At 44.3% G+C, this 17500-nt stretch overlaps 1 protein-coding gene across 5 annotated transcripts in view; it reads right to left on the reverse strand.

Moving 5' to 3' along the window:
• Nucleotides 1-9406: 9406 nt before the first annotated feature.
• LOC310878244 (gephyrin-like) overlaps nucleotides 9407-17500 on the reverse strand; it is a 39736-nt gene continuing 31642 nt past the window's right edge. For all 5 annotated transcript variants that reach the window (XM_083792462.1, XM_083792459.1, XM_083792461.1 and 2 more), the window contains 6 exons: nucleotides 17419-17492; nucleotides 17249-17313; nucleotides 14502-14605; nucleotides 14069-14165; nucleotides 11900-12037; nucleotides 9407-9825 (listed from right to left, as the gene is read on the reverse strand). In XM_083792462.1, the coding sequence (XP_083648588.1) occupies nucleotides 11904-12037; nucleotides 14069-14165; nucleotides 14502-14605; nucleotides 17249-17313; nucleotides 17419-17492 (474 nt within the window). In that variant the 3' untranslated portion in view covers nucleotides 9407-9825; nucleotides 11900-11903. The remainder of the gene's footprint in view (nucleotides 9826-11899; nucleotides 12038-14068; nucleotides 14166-14501; nucleotides 14606-17248; nucleotides 17314-17418; nucleotides 17493-17500) is intronic.

Genomic DNA, 17500 nt, shown 5'->3' on the forward strand with positions numbered 1-17500 from the left:
ACACACAGTTTTGTGCTCGCGCTGAGCTTGTAGATCTGCTAAAGTCTGAGAAGTTATAAAGTAACTTAGTAACGCCTTTAGAGTGAGCTGTGAATCAAACATGACACAGCGCTGCCCCCCTGTGGACACACACAGCAGGTGCAGCGCCAGCGCCACATACAACCACAGACACACACAGTCAGGGAAAAGTACTCCGTTTTGTTTTTGTTTTAAGTATAAGTACCAATATTGCAATGTAGAAATAGGCTACTATAAAGTAAAAGTACCAATACTGCAATGTATAAATACTAAGTAAAAGTATGTAAGAACGCAGTAAAAGTAAAAAACAAAACAAAAAACTATTGATATCAAAATGTAGCGACTATAAAAATTGGTGAAACGTAGAAATATTGTGCAGAATGTCCCATTTCACAATTTGACAAATACAATTTAGGCCTACATGACATTTGGTCCATTTGGTTTCATTTCATATATGATAATAAATAACCAATATAAGAGAGAGAGAGAGAGAGAGAGAGAGAGACCAGTGATCCCACACAGGGGTAAGGGGTTGACACTATGCCAGTCTAACCAGTGATCCCACACAGGGGTAAGGGGTCGACACTATGCCAGTCTAACCAGTGATCCCACACAGGGGTAAGGGTAAGGGGTTGACACTATGCCAGTCTAACCAGTGATCCCACACAGGGGTAAGGGGCCGACACTATGCCAGTCTAACCAGTGATCCCACACAGGGGCAGAGATGGGCAAAATACATTGAAAATGTATTTTGATACAAAATACAAATACTGGGTCGAAAAATGTATCTAAATACAAAATACATCTCATTTCTTCCATCCCAGCGAAATACAAATTACAAAATACAAAAAAGTATTTCAAATACGTATTTCAAATACATGTATTTCAAATACTGCCCATCTCTGCACAGGGGTAAGGGGCCGACACTATGCCAGTCTAACCAGTGATCCCACACAGGGGTAAGGGGTCGACACTATGCCAGTCTAACCAGTGATCCCACACAGGGGTAAGGGGTCGACACTATGCCAGTCTAACCAGTGATCCCACACAGGGGTAAGGGGCCGACACTATGCCAGTCTAACCAGTGATCCCACACAGGGGTAAGGGGCCGACACTATGCCAGTCTAACCAGTGATCCCACACAGGGGTAAGGGGCAGACACTATGCCAGTCTAACCAGTGATCCCACACAGGGGTAAGGGGTCGACACTATGCCAGTCTAACCAGTGATCCCACACAGGGGTAAGGGGTCGACACTATGCCAGTCTAACCAGTGATCCCACACAGGGGTAAGGGGTCGACACTATGCCAGTCTAACCAGTGATCCCACACAGGGGTAAGGGGTCGACACTATGCCAGTCTAACCAGTGATCCCACACAGGGGTAAGGGGTCGACACTATGCCGACACTATGCCAGTCTAAGGTTGGCACAGAAATAGTGTCGCAACTGGGATAAAATCTCGGGAGGTGTGGATAACATAACATGTGAATGAATTGCACTTTTATAGAAAGGAAATACATACGTAATAAAATCTGCGTGAAACATTTAGTAGAGAATAATCAGGGTAATCTTTTTATTAATTCATACATTTCAATATTATCATTACAGGAGAAAAAAACACCCTCTTCATTCTAGCGATACAGGAAGTACCACTTCATTATAGTCTCGTGTAGCCCGACTGTTTCCTGTTTCCTCTCGCAATGTTCAAATGATTCCGTCATACAGTCTGGAGCAACGGAAGCTCTGATCATGAGTAAAATATAAATGCTTCCGTCATACAGTCTGGAGCAACGGAAGCTCTGATCATGAGTAAAATATAAATGCTTCCGTCATACAGTCTGGAGCAACGGAAGCTCTGATCATAAGTCTAATATAAATGCTTCCGTTATACAGTCTGGAGCAACGGAAGCTCTGATCATGATTAAAATATAAATGCTTCCGTCATACAGTCTGGAGCAACGGAAGCTCCGATCATGAGTAAAATATAAATGCTTCCGTCATACAGTCTGGAGCAACGGAAGCTCCGATCATGAGTAAAATATAAATGCTTCCGTCATACAGTCTGGAGCAACGGAAGCTCTGATCATGAGTAAAATATAAATGCTTCCGTCATACAGTCTGGAGCATCGGAAGCTCTGATCATGAGTAAAATATAAATGTTTCCGTCATACAGTCTGGAGCGACGGAAGCTCTGATCATGAGTAAAATATAAATGCTTCCGTCATACAGTCTGGAGCAACGGAAGCTCTGATCATGAGTAAAATATAAATGCTTCCGTCATACAGTCTGGAGCAACGGAAGCTCTGATCATGAGTAAAATATAAATGCTTCCGTCATACAGTCTGGAGCAACGGAAGCTCTGATCATGAGTAAAATATAAATGCTTCCGTCATACAGTCTGGAGCAACGGAAGCTCTGATCATAAGTCTAATATAAATGCTTCCGTTATACAGTCTGGAGCAACGGAAGCTCTGATCATGATTAAAATATAAATGCTTCCGTCATACAGTCTGGAGCAACGGAAGCTCTGATCATGAGTAAAATATAAATGCTTCCGTCATACAGTCTGGAGCAACGGAAGCTCTGATCATGAGTAAAATATAAATGCTTCCGTCATACAGTCTGGAGCAACGGAAGCTCTGATCATGAGTAAAATATAAATGCTTCCGTCATACAGTCTGGAGCAACGGAAGCTCTGATCATGAGTCAAATATAAATGCTTCCGTCGTACAGTCTGGAGCAACGGAAGCTCTGATCATGAGTCAAATATAAATGCTTCCGTCGTACAGTCTGGAGCAACGGAAGCTCTGATCATGATTAAGCGATAAAGCGTAAGTGAAGCCTCGTCTCCACTTCCATGATGTATCTTAATATAAATCATCTAACACACAGCATGCTGCTTAGCAGAAATTTAAATTAAAACATAAATTAAGTGTAAAGATATTTTCTAGAGCTGGGACTCGATTAAAAAAATTTATCTAATTAATCAGAGCCTTTGCGATTAATTAATCTAGATTAATCGCATTTTAATCGCATATCAATATTCAACCCGAGAACTGCGAGAACCCTTTTTTTAAATGTTTTTTGGTATCCCAGTGAATCAATGAATAGTGACTACAGGATACCACTCATTTTCAACATTTTACTGTCATTAATATACCTGTTAATAATAATAAAAGTCACCCCATTGGCCCATTCTGTGTTGCCTAGAACTGGAGGTCTAGTAACAAGTACATCTCAGTGACATCACAAAGCTGTACTTACTTCATATTGTTACTGTTTTTTGTCAGACCTCCAGTTCTAGGCAACACAAAATGGGGTGACTTTTTATTATTTCCAGTTTTCAGTACTATAGAAAAGCGCCCAGTGAGAAACGTTCCGCGGCGAAAAAAAAGGTGCGATTAATTTATCTGTAGTTAATCGTGATACATTTTTCTGTAGTTAATTAATCTAAATTAATCGCAATTAGTCCCGGCCCTAATATTTTCGTGAACTGAAATGCCAGCTTCCTTCCAGACTCTATATAGCATTCAGGAGGTGTAGTTCCAGATAGCATTCAGGAGCTGTAGTTCCAGACTCTATATAGCATTCAGGAGATTGTGGAATAGTCGTCTGGCTACGCGAGACTATGTTTATCGTAACAATACAGGAAGTAACTTCCTCGTCATCGTAACAAATCAGGAAGTAACTTCCTCTTCATCGTAACAAATCAGGAAGTCACTTCCTCTCCATCGTAGCGACACAGGAAGTCCAGAATGATGTCATTGCTTCGTTATTAAGTGCTGGTCATAATATTGTGTGCAGTGAGAAACTTGGGGTTACTTCAGTAACCCCAGTTAGTTGAGAAACCGGAGCAGAGTCCAGTGTGGAGACAGAAGGTCACGTAGCGTATACAAAAACACCTTCTCTTCATTTATATACTTTCTTTTCTTTTATATTCTTTTTATATAATAATAATAATAATCTGCTTCTTCTTTTATTCAAAACGATTGATATGAATGACAGGGTTTGATTGGTCGTCTCTTTGAGCAGGCCACGCCCACCAGGTTAAACCCAGAACCACAGAGCAGGAAGCAGTCGTACCGATGGAAAATAATTAAAACGAAATAGCACCCTCTAGTGGCAATGATGTGAACACTTCAGTATAGCACCCTCTAGTGGCAATGATGTGAACACTTCAGTATAGCACCCTCTAGTGGCAATGATGTGAACACTTCAGTGCTCTATAAAGCGTCACAGTCAGTCCCGCCCCCTTTCATGGCGACCAGCGGTCCCGGAAGAGCATTTCCCCATTCATGTTTCAGAAAGTATTTAAACACCCGTAAAGCCCAAACCACACCAAAGGGTCACCTTGGGTCCAAAACGGTTGCAAGGAGTTTAACGCTAAAACCGTCTCGACCCTTTTTTTACTAAAATCTTGCTTCTGGGGGGGGGGGGGGGGGGGACGACGACATTCAGATGGGGATCTGCGGCCAAATCTAGATCATTCTGGGAGCACCGCTGACATGGAAACATCGGGTTAGGATTGAGAAGAGGTTCTTTAGAACCGGTCTCAGGTCTAAATGCGTTTAACCCATTTTGGGTTAGGGAACCCCTTTTGGTGTTTTAAAAGCATTATGTTATACTTTAGCTATTGGAAAATAGCAGATCTACATGCCCGTAGCGCTACGCAAGCTCGTAGCGCTACAACATATTTTCAGATGGGGGTCGGCGGCCAATTAAATATAATTTTTGGGGGTCCTTGACGTGAAATATTGAGCACCACTGATACAGAAATATAACTGTCAGGACTTAGAAGATTTATTTATCTTTTTTGACGTCAAGCCTAAATGGGTTAAGCCTCAGTAAAAAAGCCAACTCGGATGGGGACAAATCATGACAATAAACGTCATTTTTTGGGGGGCCAAAAACAACAATAATTAAATAGTGTTGTACACGGCCATCTTTTCTTTCTTATCTTCCAGGGCGCTCGTCGGGGGCGGGACTAGAGCGCATAGCAGCGGTTCCACCCATAGAAAGCCCATTCATTATCCCCATAGACTATAGCAGTGGTTCCACCCATAGAAAGCCCATTCATTATCCCCATAGACTATAGCAGTGGTTCCACCCATAGAAAGCCCATTCATTATCCCCATAGATATATTTATCTGAATCATGACCATAAACCATTGGATTCTGTGAATAATAAATTATATGACAGATATACTAGAGTTAATAAATATTATAATATTTTTTGACACACAATCAAATATTTCATGGCAATGATTGGCCACCAGGGGGCGCGGTTGGCTTGGTTCCAGCCTTAAGATGACATTTATATTCATATTTTCGTAAATCTATCTATGAGGGGGGAGAACAAAATGAATGGTCTTTCTATCGGGGGAACCACAAAATGGCTGCCACTGCTCAGTGTGTTCTCTGGGTTGACCAGCGGACCACGCATGATAACATATATATATATATATATATATATATATATATATATAGTACGTAGGGATGCACCGATATATCGGTCAACATAGGTATCAGGACTTTTTTTTTTAAAGTTAACGTTACAGGAGTTAAAGGTATATTCAGTGATTTCACTTAATTCAAATATCACTTGTTTTTTTGTTTTGTTGTGATAATCCTCCCTACTATAGAGTGTGCTGACCATATAAGGAGTTCCTCCCTGTCCCCAGTTAACCCCTGGGGGTCAAAAAACCTTAGGTTTCGTTTTTGACTCTCTATCCTGATTGGACGAAAGGCTGGGTCCCACAGCCAAAAACGAAACCTAAGGTTTTTTGAGTGAAATCACTGAATATACCTTTAACTCCAGTCACGTTCAGTTCAGCACAGCTGAGGTGTGTCCGGCTGATGACACCTCAGTGTTACTGAGGTGTCACTGATCAGCTGATGCTGCTTAATGTTACTGAGGTGTCACTGATCAGCTGATGCATCGTTAGTGTTACTGAGGTGTCACTGATCAGCTGATGCTCGTTAATGTGACTTGCATCAAGGCCGTTATTATGCAGATTCTGAACGGTTATTATTTTGTATAATGGAGATTAATTTGTTTCCCTGACACACACACACACATGGGACACGATGACACCCCGAAAACACGAAATAAACAAAACATATCAAACAAAACATTATCGTTATCAGTGTCGCCGAACTTGTTATTGTAACGTCGGTATCTATCGGTGCATCCCTAACAGTACACACAGAATATCCTGTATCTATCGGTGCATCCCTAACAGTACACACAGGATATCCTGTATCTATCGGTGCATCCCTAACAGTACACACAGGATATCCTGTATCTATCGGTGCATCCCTAACAGTACACACAGAATATCCTGTATCTATCGGTGCATCCCTAACAGTACACACAGGATATCCTGTATCTATCAGTGCATCCCTAACAGTACACACAGGATATCCTGTATCTATCGGTGCATCCCTAACAGTACACACAGGATATCCTGTATCTATCGGTGCATCCCTAACAGTACACACAGGATATCCTGTATCTATCGGTGCATCCCTAACAGTACACACAGGATATCCTGTATCTATCGGTGCATCCCTAACAGTACACACAGAATATCCTGTATCTATCGGTGCATCCCTAACAGTACACACAGGATATCCTGTATCTATCAGTGCATCCCTAACAGTACACACAGGATATCCTGTATCTATCGGTGCATCCCTAACAGTACACACAGGATATCCTGTATCTATCGGTGCATCCCTAACAGTACACACAGGATATCCTGTATCTATCAGTGCATCCCTAACAGTACACACAGGATATCCTGTATCTATCGGTGCATCCCTAACAGTACACACAGGATATCCTGTATCTATCGGTGCATCCCTAACAGTACACACAGGATATCCTGCGAGGAGAGAACAGGATGTACGAAGAGAGGAAAATGAAAAGACTCATTTCTTCTTTTGACTTCACGTTGTGAGTCCATCGCTCCGGGTGACGACAACCTGGTGTCATGACGACGACGTGGATGCTCAGAGTCCGTCCGTCAGGGGAGGGGGGGGAGGGGTCCGTGTGACCCCTGACCTCAGCGTTAGGGGAGGGAGGAGGGGTCCGTGTGACCCCTGACCTCAGCGTTAGGGTCGTCGTGGCACAGTGCTGTGTGAAGACGAGGGCTCAGAAAACCCTTCTGTAAACTCTTTGAAACGTTTAAATTAATTCACTAACGGCCCTAACGCACCGGTTCTCCACCCAGGGGGTCCCCAGGGGGTCCTCGGGTTCCAGGGGGTCCTTGGGGTCCAGGGGGTCCTTGGGTTCCAGGGGGTCCTCGGGGTCCAGGGGGCCTTGGGTTCCAGGGGGTCCTTGGGTTCCAGGGGGTCCCCAGGAGGTCCTTTGGTTCCAGGGGGTTCTCGGGTTCCAGGGGGTCCTTGGGTTCCAGGGGTCCCCAGGAGGTCCTTTGGTTCCAGGGGGTCCCCAGGGGGTCCTTGGGTTCCAGGGGGTCCTTGGGTTCCAGGGGGTCCCCAGCGGGTCCTTGGGTTCCAGGGGGTCCTTGGGTTCCAGGGGGTCCCCAGCGGGTCCTTGGGTTCCAGGGGGTCCTTGGGTTCCAGGGGGTCCCCAGCGGGTCCTTGGGTTCCAGGGAGTCCCCAGCGGGTCCTTGGGTTCCAGGGAGTCCCCAGGGGGTCCTTTGGTTCCAGGGGGTCCCCAGGGGGTCCCCAGGGGGTCCTCGTGTTCCAGGGGGTCCCCAGGGGGTCCTTGGGTTCCAGGGGGTCCCCAGGAGGTCCCCAACAACAGTAGTTAACATAATTTCAACCACTTCATCCATTTAATCTGCTATCACGCTCACCCAATCAGAACGCTCCCTACCCCACTGACTGACTGACTGACTGACTGACGTCCCGTCTCACCCAATCACAAGCCTTGGCGGGGCAGAGGGCGGGGTCTCCTGTAGGACGTCCCCTTGGTGTGAAAACCGAGACTTCTGATTGGCCTTCGCGTTTGAGAAAATGTTTTCCCCGACTGCCAACTGGCAACTGGCCAATCACAGCAGCTCGTTGCACCAGTCATAGCCACTGGCCAATCACAGCCAGTCCTTACTCAAACGCGAAGGCCGTTCAGCGAATCGGCGCACGACGACTGATCTGCTACCGTGCGTCCCCATTGGTCCATTCAGGACAGTTGGAGTCACGTCCCCATTGGTCCATTCAGGACAGTTGTAGTCACGTCCCCATTGGTCCATTCAGGACAGTTGTAGTCATGTCCCCATTGGTCCATTCAGGACAGTTGTAGTCACGTCCCCATTGGTCCATTCAGGACAGTTGTAGTCATGTCCCCATTGGTCCATTCAGGACAGTTGTAGTCACGTCCCCATTGGTCCATTCAGGACAGTTGTAGTCACGTCCCCATTGGTCCATTCAGGACAGTCGTAGTCACGCCCCCATTGGTCCATTCAGGACAGTTGTAGTCACGTCCCCATTGGTCCATTCAGGACAGTTGTAGTCACGTCCCCATTGGTCCATTCAGGACAGTTGTAGTCACGTCCCCATTGGTCCATTCAGGACAGTTGTAGTCACGCCCCCATTGGTCCATTCAGGACAGTTGTAGTCACGCCCCCATTGGTCCATTCAGGACAGTTGTAGTCACGTCCCTATTGGTCCATTCAGGACAGTCGTAGTCACGCCCCCATTGGTCCATTCAGGACAGTTGTAGTCACGTCCCCATTGGTCCATTCAGGACAGTTGTAGTCACGTCCCTATTGGTCCATTCAGGACAGTTGTAGTCACGTCCCCATTGGTCCATTCAGGACAGTTGTAGTGGCTTCCTATTGGTCCTAAACAGGACATGTGGGTGTGGTCGGGGGTCGGAGCACCAAAACTGATGTCTATAGTAGTTGAACACAATGATGTCATAGTGATGTGATAGTGATGTCATAATGAACAGTTTACAAGCAGCAACTAAATGATAGGAGAGGAGAGGAGGAAATGAGGTAGGAAAGGAGAGGAGGTAGGAGAGGACGAAAAGGAGGTAGGAGAGGAGAGGAGGAAATGAGGTAGGAAAGGAGAGGAGGAAAGGAGGTAGGAGAGGAGAGGAGGTAGGAGAGGAGAGGAGGAAAGGAGGTAGGAAAGGAGAGGAGGAAAGGAGGTAGGAGAGGATGAAAGGAGGCAGGAGAGGAAAGGAGGTAGGAGAGGAGAGGAGGAGAGGAAAGGAGGAAAGGAGGTAGGAGAGGAGGAAAGGAGGTAGGAGAGGAGGGGAGGAGGTAGGAAAGGAGGTAGGAGAGGAGGAGAGGAAAGGAGGTAGGAGAGGAGGTAGGAGAGGAGGAGAGGAAAGGAGGTAGGAGAGGAGAGGAGGAGAGGAGGTAGGAGAGGAGGAGAGGAAAGGAGGTAGGAGAGGAAAGGAGGAGTCTATATCATGAACGGGACTGTAAATATTTTAAGGTGATAATATTCAGAACCATAAGAATCATAATAATAATAATAATAAATAGAATATTAATTAAGAATATCAATAATTATAATAATCAGGATAATAATAATATTACAGAATAAATCTCATATTTTATAGCTTTGATTTCTTTTCTTCTTCACTTGTTTTTTATGTTTTTCTCTCTTTGTAAATACAGTGTTCTCCTCGTGAGGGCGTGGCCTCCGCTCAGCTGGCTCCCGATTGGCTGTTGTTGCATATGATGATGATGATGTCACAGCTAAAATGGCTGCCGGCCGGGTCAGACATGCATCACTTCCTGTCCTCCTCCTCCTCCCCCATTTCCTGTCCAGACAGGAAGTCCCCCCCGGTGGCGTTGCCATGGCGATCGGTCAGCGAGTGGGAGTGGCCTAAAGAGGACACAAAGATTAATAATATAAACCTCTAGATTAATAATATAAACATCTAGATTAATAATATAAACATCTAGATTAATAATATAAACCTCTAGATTAATAATATAAACATCTAGATTAATAATATAAACATCTAGATTAATAATATAAACATCTAGATTAATAATATAAACATCTAGATTAATAATATAAACATCTAGATTAATAATATAAACATCTAGATTAATAATATAAACATCTAGATTAATAATATAAACATCTAGATTAATAATATAAACATCTAGATTAATAATATAAACCTCTAGATTAATAATATAAACATCTAGATTAATAATATAAACATCTAGATTAATAATATAAACCTCTATAGGACACAAAGATTAATATATAAACCTCTAGATTAATAATATAAACATCTAGATTAATAATATAAACATCTAGATTAATAATATAAACATCTAGATTAATAATATAAACATCTAGATTAATAATATAAACATCTAGATTAATAATATAAACATCTAGATTAATAATATAAACCTCTAGATTAATAATATAAACATCTAGATTAATAATATAAACATCTAGATTAATAATATAAACCTCTATAGGACACAAAGATTAATATATAAACCTCTAGATTAATAATATAAACATCTAGATTAATAATATAAACCTCTATAGGACACAAAGATTAATATATAAACCTCTAGATGAATAATATAAACATCTAGATTAATAATATAAACATCTAGATTAATAATATAAACCTCTATAGGACACAAAGATTAATAATATAAACCTCTAGATTAATAATATAAACATCTAGATTAATAATATAAACATCTAGATTAATAATATAAACATCTAGATTAATAATATAAACATCTAGATTAATAATATAAACATCTAGATTAATAATATAAACATCTAGATTAATAATATAAACCTCTAGATTAATAATATAAACATCTAGATTAATAATATAAACATCTAGATTAATAATATAAACCTCTATAGGACACAAAGATTAATATATAAACCTCTAGATTAATAATATAAACATCTAGATTAATAATATAAACATCTAGATTAATAATATAAACATCTAGATTAATAATATAAACATCTAGATTAATAATATAAACATCTAGATTAATAATATAAACATCTAGATTAATAATATAAACATCTAGATTAATAATATAAACCTCTAGATTAATAATATAAACATCTAGATTAATAATATAAACATCTAGATTAATAATATAAACCTCTATAGGACACAAAGATTAATATATAAACCTCTAGATTAATAATATAAACATCTAGATTAATAATATAAACCTCTATAGGACACAAAGATTAATATATAAACCTCTAGATGAATAATATAAACATCTAGATTAATAATATAAACATCTAGATTAATAATATAAACCTCTAGATTAATAATATAAACCTCTAGATTAATAATATAAACATCTAGATTAATAATATAAACATCTAGATTAATAATATAAACATCTAGATTAATAATATAAACCTCTAGATTAATAATATAAACCTCTAGATTAATAATATAAACATCTAGATTAATAATATAAACATCTAGATTAATAATATAAACCTCTAGATTAATAATATAAACCTCTAGATTAATAATATAAACATCTAGATTAATAATATAAACATCTAGATTAATAATATAAACATCTAGATTAATAATATAAACCTCTATAGACACAAATATCTAGATTAATAATATAAACATCTAGATTAATAATATAAACCTCTATAGACACAAATATCTAGATTAATAATATAAACATCTAGATTAATAATATAAACCTCTATAGGACACAAATATTAATAATATAAACACGATTTTTGGAAATTATGAATCGATTACGAATAGATTTTGACACCCCTATATTATAGTCACCTGATCATAATCGACCAATCAGCATCACGTATTATAGTCACCTGATCATAATCGACCAATCAGCATCAGGTATTATAGTCACCTGATCATAATCGACCAATCAGCATCACGTATTATAGTCACCTGATCATAAGCGTCCAATCACCATGACGTCCACCACCTCTCCTTTGTGCAGCTCCACATACTGCTCTGTTTTTGGAGGAAGCATCAGCAGACCGTTGGCGCTCCGCATCGACATGAGGCGGGACGACACCTGGTTACCTGGAACCACAACACCCACAATGCACCTGGTTACAATAAACCACAACACCCACAATGCACCTGGTTACAATAAACCACAACACCCACAATGCACCTGGTTACAATAAACCACAACACCCACAATGCACCTGGTTACAATAAACCACACCCACAATGCACCTGGTTACAATAAACCACAACACCCACAATGCACCTGGTTACAATAAACCACAACACCCACAATGCACCTGGTTACCTGGAACCACAACACCCACAATGCACCTGGTTACAATAAACCACAACACCCACAATGCACCTGGTTACAATAAACCACAACACCCACAATGCACCTGGTTACAATAAACCACAGCACCCACAATGCACCTGGTTACAATAAACCACAGCACCCACAATGCACCTGGTTACAATAAACCACAACACCCACAATGAACCTGGTTACAATAAACCACAACACCCACAATGCACCTGGTTACAATAAACCACAACACCCACAATGCACCTGGTTACAATAAACCACAACACCCACAACGCACCTGGTACCTGATACCACAACACCCACAATGCACCTGGTTACAATAAACCACACCCACAATACACCTGGTACCTGAAACCACACCCACAACATGAAACCACACCCACAACACACCTGGTACCTGAAAACACACCCACAACACACCTGGTTCCCTGAAACCACACCCACAACACACCTGGTTCCCTGAAACCACACCCACAACATGAAACCACACCCACAACACACCTGGTACCTGAAACCACACCCACAACATGAAACCACACCCACAACACACCTGGTTCCCTGGAACCACACCCACAACATGAAACCACACCCACAACACACCTGGTACCTGAAACCACACCCACAACATGAAACCACACCCACAACACACCTGGTTCCCTGAAACCACACCCACAACATGAAACCACACCCACAACACACCTGGTACCTGAAAACACACCCACAACATGAAACCACACCCACAACACACCTGGTTCCCTGAAACCACACCCACAACATGAAACCACACCCACAACACACCTGGTACCTGAAAACACACCCACAACACACCTGGTTCCCTGAAACCACACCCACAACACACCTGGTACCTGAAACCACACCCACAACACACCTGGTTCCCTGAAACCACACCCACATGAACCTCATAACACCTGGTCATCTAACAGAAGACACGTGGACATTATGCTTGCTAGTGTGCGTGCGTGCATGTGTGGTGCGTGCATGCGTGCGTGCGTGTGCGTGGTGTGTGCGTGGTGTGTGTGTGTGTGTGTGTGTGCGTGGTGTGTGTGCGTGCGTGGTGTGTGTGTGTGTGTGTGTGCGTGGTGTGTGCGTGGTGTGTGTGTGTGCGTGGTGTGTGTGTGTGTGTGTGTGTGTGTGCGTGGTGTGTGTGCGTGCGTGGTGTGTGTGTGTGTGTGTGTGTGTGCGTGGTGTGTGCGTGGTGTGTGTGTGTGCGTGGTGTGTGTGTGTGTGTGTGTGTGTGTGCGTGGTGTGCGTGCGTGCGTGGTGTGTGCGTGGTGTGTGCGTGGTGTGTGTGTGTGTGTGTGTGTGCGTGGTGTGTGTGCGTGCGTGGTGTGTGTGTGTGTGTGTGTGCGTGGTGTGTGCGTGGTGTGTGTGTGTGCGTGGTGTGTGTGTGTGTGTGTGTGTGTGTGTGTGCGTGGTGTGTGTGCGTGCGTGGTGTGTGTGTGTGTGTGTGTGTGTGCGTGGTGTGTGCGTGGTGTGTGTGTGTGCGTGGTGTGTGTGTGTGTGTGTGTGTGTGTGCGTGGTGTGCGTGCGTGCGTGGTGTGTGCGTGGTGTGTGCGTGGTGTGTGTGTGGTGTGTGCGTGGTGTGTGTGTGTGTGTGTGTGTGCGTGGTGTGTGTGCGTGCGTGGTGTGTGTGTGTGTGTGTGCGTGGTGTGTGCGTGCGTGTGTGTGTGTGTACCTGTACTCTGGGCCCAGGGTAGAGGTTCTTGGTGTGTGTGTGTGTGGTGTAGTGGTGCATTGTGGGTAGTGTAGTTTACCTGTACTCTGGGCCCAGGGCAGAGGTTCTTGGTGATGCCAGGTGAGAATACAGCGATGGTACTCTGGTCTGGGGTCCAACTTCACATCACATGACAACTGGAACACATGCAGGCGCGCACACGCACACACACACACACACACACACACACACACACACACACACACGGGAACCCGTTTTGGTGTTAGCATTATGCTATGCTTTAGCTATTGAAAAATAGCAGATCTACAAGCTCGTAGCGCGCCACCGAGTGGCACGCTACGAGCTTGTAGGTCTGCTATTTTTTTTTAAATCAAAGAACGACTGACATAGAAACATAGCTTTTTCAGAACACTGTCAGGATGTAGAAGACATTTATAGAATCTGATCTCAGGTCAGAATGGGTTAATGATGGTGGGTCTATAGATCAGGTATTAGACGCATAGATTACGTACCCTAGCTTTGATGATGGTGGGTCTGGGGTCCAGGATTCCCTGCATCTTCCTCAGCGCCGGGATCACAAAGAGGTTACAGGTCACCACCGCGGACACAGGGTTGCCTAGCAACGGAGAAAACACAACAAACACTGATTGGCCACACCCCCCTTTAGGACAGAAAGCTAAGCTACTCAATGAACACAGAGTAGGGGCGGAGCCGTGGCGAGGGGAGGGGAGGCGGGGGTGATTGACAGGTCCCGGGCCACGCCTCCTCCAATCCAACGCCGCCACATGCAACAACAAAAAAACGGGCGTCGTCACAGGGGGCGGGGTTTACAGTGGGCAGGGTTTAAAAGGGGGCAGGGCTTAAATAAGGGCTGGGTTTATAGGGGGCGGGGTTTAAACTTCAGGGAGGTTCACGGGGCTTAATTACATAAGGGCGAGGAGTCACAGAGGGGGGGGGGGGAGTCATAACACCAACTGGAGGTCAGAGGTCATTCTGGGGTCATTCTGGGGTCAAGAGGTCACGTGTTCTGGACCTACTTCCTCTAGGCGGAGGGGGGAGGGGCTGCCTGCTGTCTCCGCTCTCATTGGCCTCCGGCCGAGAGGAGGCGGGGCCTTTGTCCCTGAAGCTGAAGTTCCCTTTAAGAACATATACAGTGCACACGTTACAGCACACACTCCTTTCATTTATTTCTAAAACCATTGAACGTGTTGTCTCCAACCAGCTCTCTCTCCATCTCTCACAGAACAACCTGCTGGATCCCAACCAGTCCGGATTCAAGAAGGCCCACTCCACAGAAACTGCCCTGCTGGCAGTCACAGAAGCACTACATGCTGCCCAAGCTGCTTCCCACTCTGCAGTACTGATCCTCCTAGACCTATCAGCAGCATTTGACACAGTGAACCACCAGCTGCTCCTAGACACCCTAGCGGATCTAGGCATCGGTGGAACGGCACTAAAGTGGTTCTCCTCCTACCTCACCGACCGGACCTACCAGGTTTCCTGGAAAGGTCTGTTATCATCCCCCCGAACCCTCCAAACTGGGGTCCCACAGGGATCTGTACTTGGTCCCCTCCTTTTCTCACTGTATACTAAATCCCTTGGCACTATCATCTCTGCTCACAATATATCCTATCACTGCTACGCCGATGACACACAACTGTTTCTATCCTTCCCCCCCTCTGCCACTCAGGTGGAAGAGCGCATCACTGCATGCCTGGCTGACATCTCACAGTGGATGTCCTCCAACCACCTCAAACTGAACCCAGACAAGACTGAGCTTCTCTTCTTCCCAGCTAAGTCCTGCCCTATGCGGGAGCTAACTATCTCCGTAGACAACGCCCTGGTAACGTCTGTCCCAACAGCCAGGAAACTTGGTGTTGTCCTGGACAGTCAGCTCTCGTTAAAAACTCACATCACAGCTGTCACTCGATCCTGTAGGTTCACACTCTATAACATACGACGAATTAGACCGTTCCTCACCCAGGAATCAGCCCAGCTCCTAATCCAGACAACAGTCTTGTCAAAACTCGACTATTGTAACTCCCTCCTTACTGGCCTAACAGCATGTGCTGATCCAAAATGCCGCAGCTCGCTTGGTCTTCAACCAGCCAAAATTCTCACATGTCTCCCCCCTGCTCCTCTCCCTCCACTGGCTCCCGGTCGCTGCCCGCACAGAATACAAAACTCTGATGCTGGCATTCAAAGCAACCAAAGCTCCCCCATATCTTGCAAGTATGATCGAACCCTACAAACCCTCCCGCGCACTCAGATCAGCCAACGCAGGGAAGCTGGAAGTACCCTCACTAAAAACGCCGGGACAACGCTCCACACGTCCCAAACTCTTCTCCCTTCTGGCTCCAAAACTGTGGAATGCTCTTCCCATTGCAGTCAGAACTGCAGCATCACTCCCAATCTTCCGCCGTAGTCTGAAATCCCACCTTTTCAGACTCCATCATGGCCCATAGCACTTACCCCACCCCCTTAGATAGCATTTCTGTAGACTTAGATAGCATTTGATACAGACTTATAGCATGTTATGTAGACAGCACTATAATTGCATTGTATGTAGTCATAGCACGTCATAGTACATATGTATAGCATAGTAGTATATATGTATAGTTTATATGTATAGTTTCATTATATAGATATTCCACTGTTACTTTCTTAGCTTACGATAAATGTTTTATGTGATGTATTCCCATGCTTTTTGTTCTTGCTTAATGTAAGTCGCTCTGGATTAAGAGCGTCTGCTAAATGCCTGAATTGTAAATTGTAATTGTAATTGTAGCACACCTCTAGAGGGCAGCACGGCTCCATAAAACGGGACCCGGTCCGAAACGGGACCGGCGATATCTGAACCCAACCGCTACGGACCCCAGAAACATTCTGATTGGCCCGCGCCCGCCCCGGAACCGGCCCCGGAACCGGCCCCGGAAGGATTGGATCCGGTCCGAAACGGAGCTGAGAAGGAATTGGACAGTTTGGAACCGGTCCGACCGAAACGCCGCTGATCCGATCCGATATATAGACCCGGACCCATAGTGTGTTCTCTGCAATATTATGATGCTTCAACATGGAGGACAACCTCCATGTGGTCGCACACGCACAGGCACGCACACAGGCGCGCACACGGGCACACACACGGGCACACACGCACACGGGCACGCACACGGGCACACACGCACACAGGCACGCACACACGGGCACACACACGGGCACACGGGCACACAGGCACGCACACACGCACGCAGTTAGTTACCTGGCAGTGCAAAGATGAGTTTTCTTGCGCCATCGATATCTGCTGTGGCAAAGGTGGTTGGAAGACTGACAGACAGACAGACAGACAGACAGACATTAGTTAGTTGTCACCTCTACAGAGTGCATTTCTAGTTAATATTAATATTATTATTATAATTAACCCCTTCTCACCCAGGTTTCATGAAGACTCGACCAAAGTGGATCTGAGCGTGAAGGTCGATGTCTAGAACTTGCTTCAGATAGTCCTGAAACA

Source organism: Protomyctophum parallelum (genome assembly GCF_964188405.1).
Source record: "Protomyctophum parallelum genome assembly, chromosome: 20".
Lineage (NCBI taxonomy): Eukaryota > Metazoa > Chordata > Actinopteri > Myctophiformes > Myctophidae > Protomyctophum > Protomyctophum parallelum.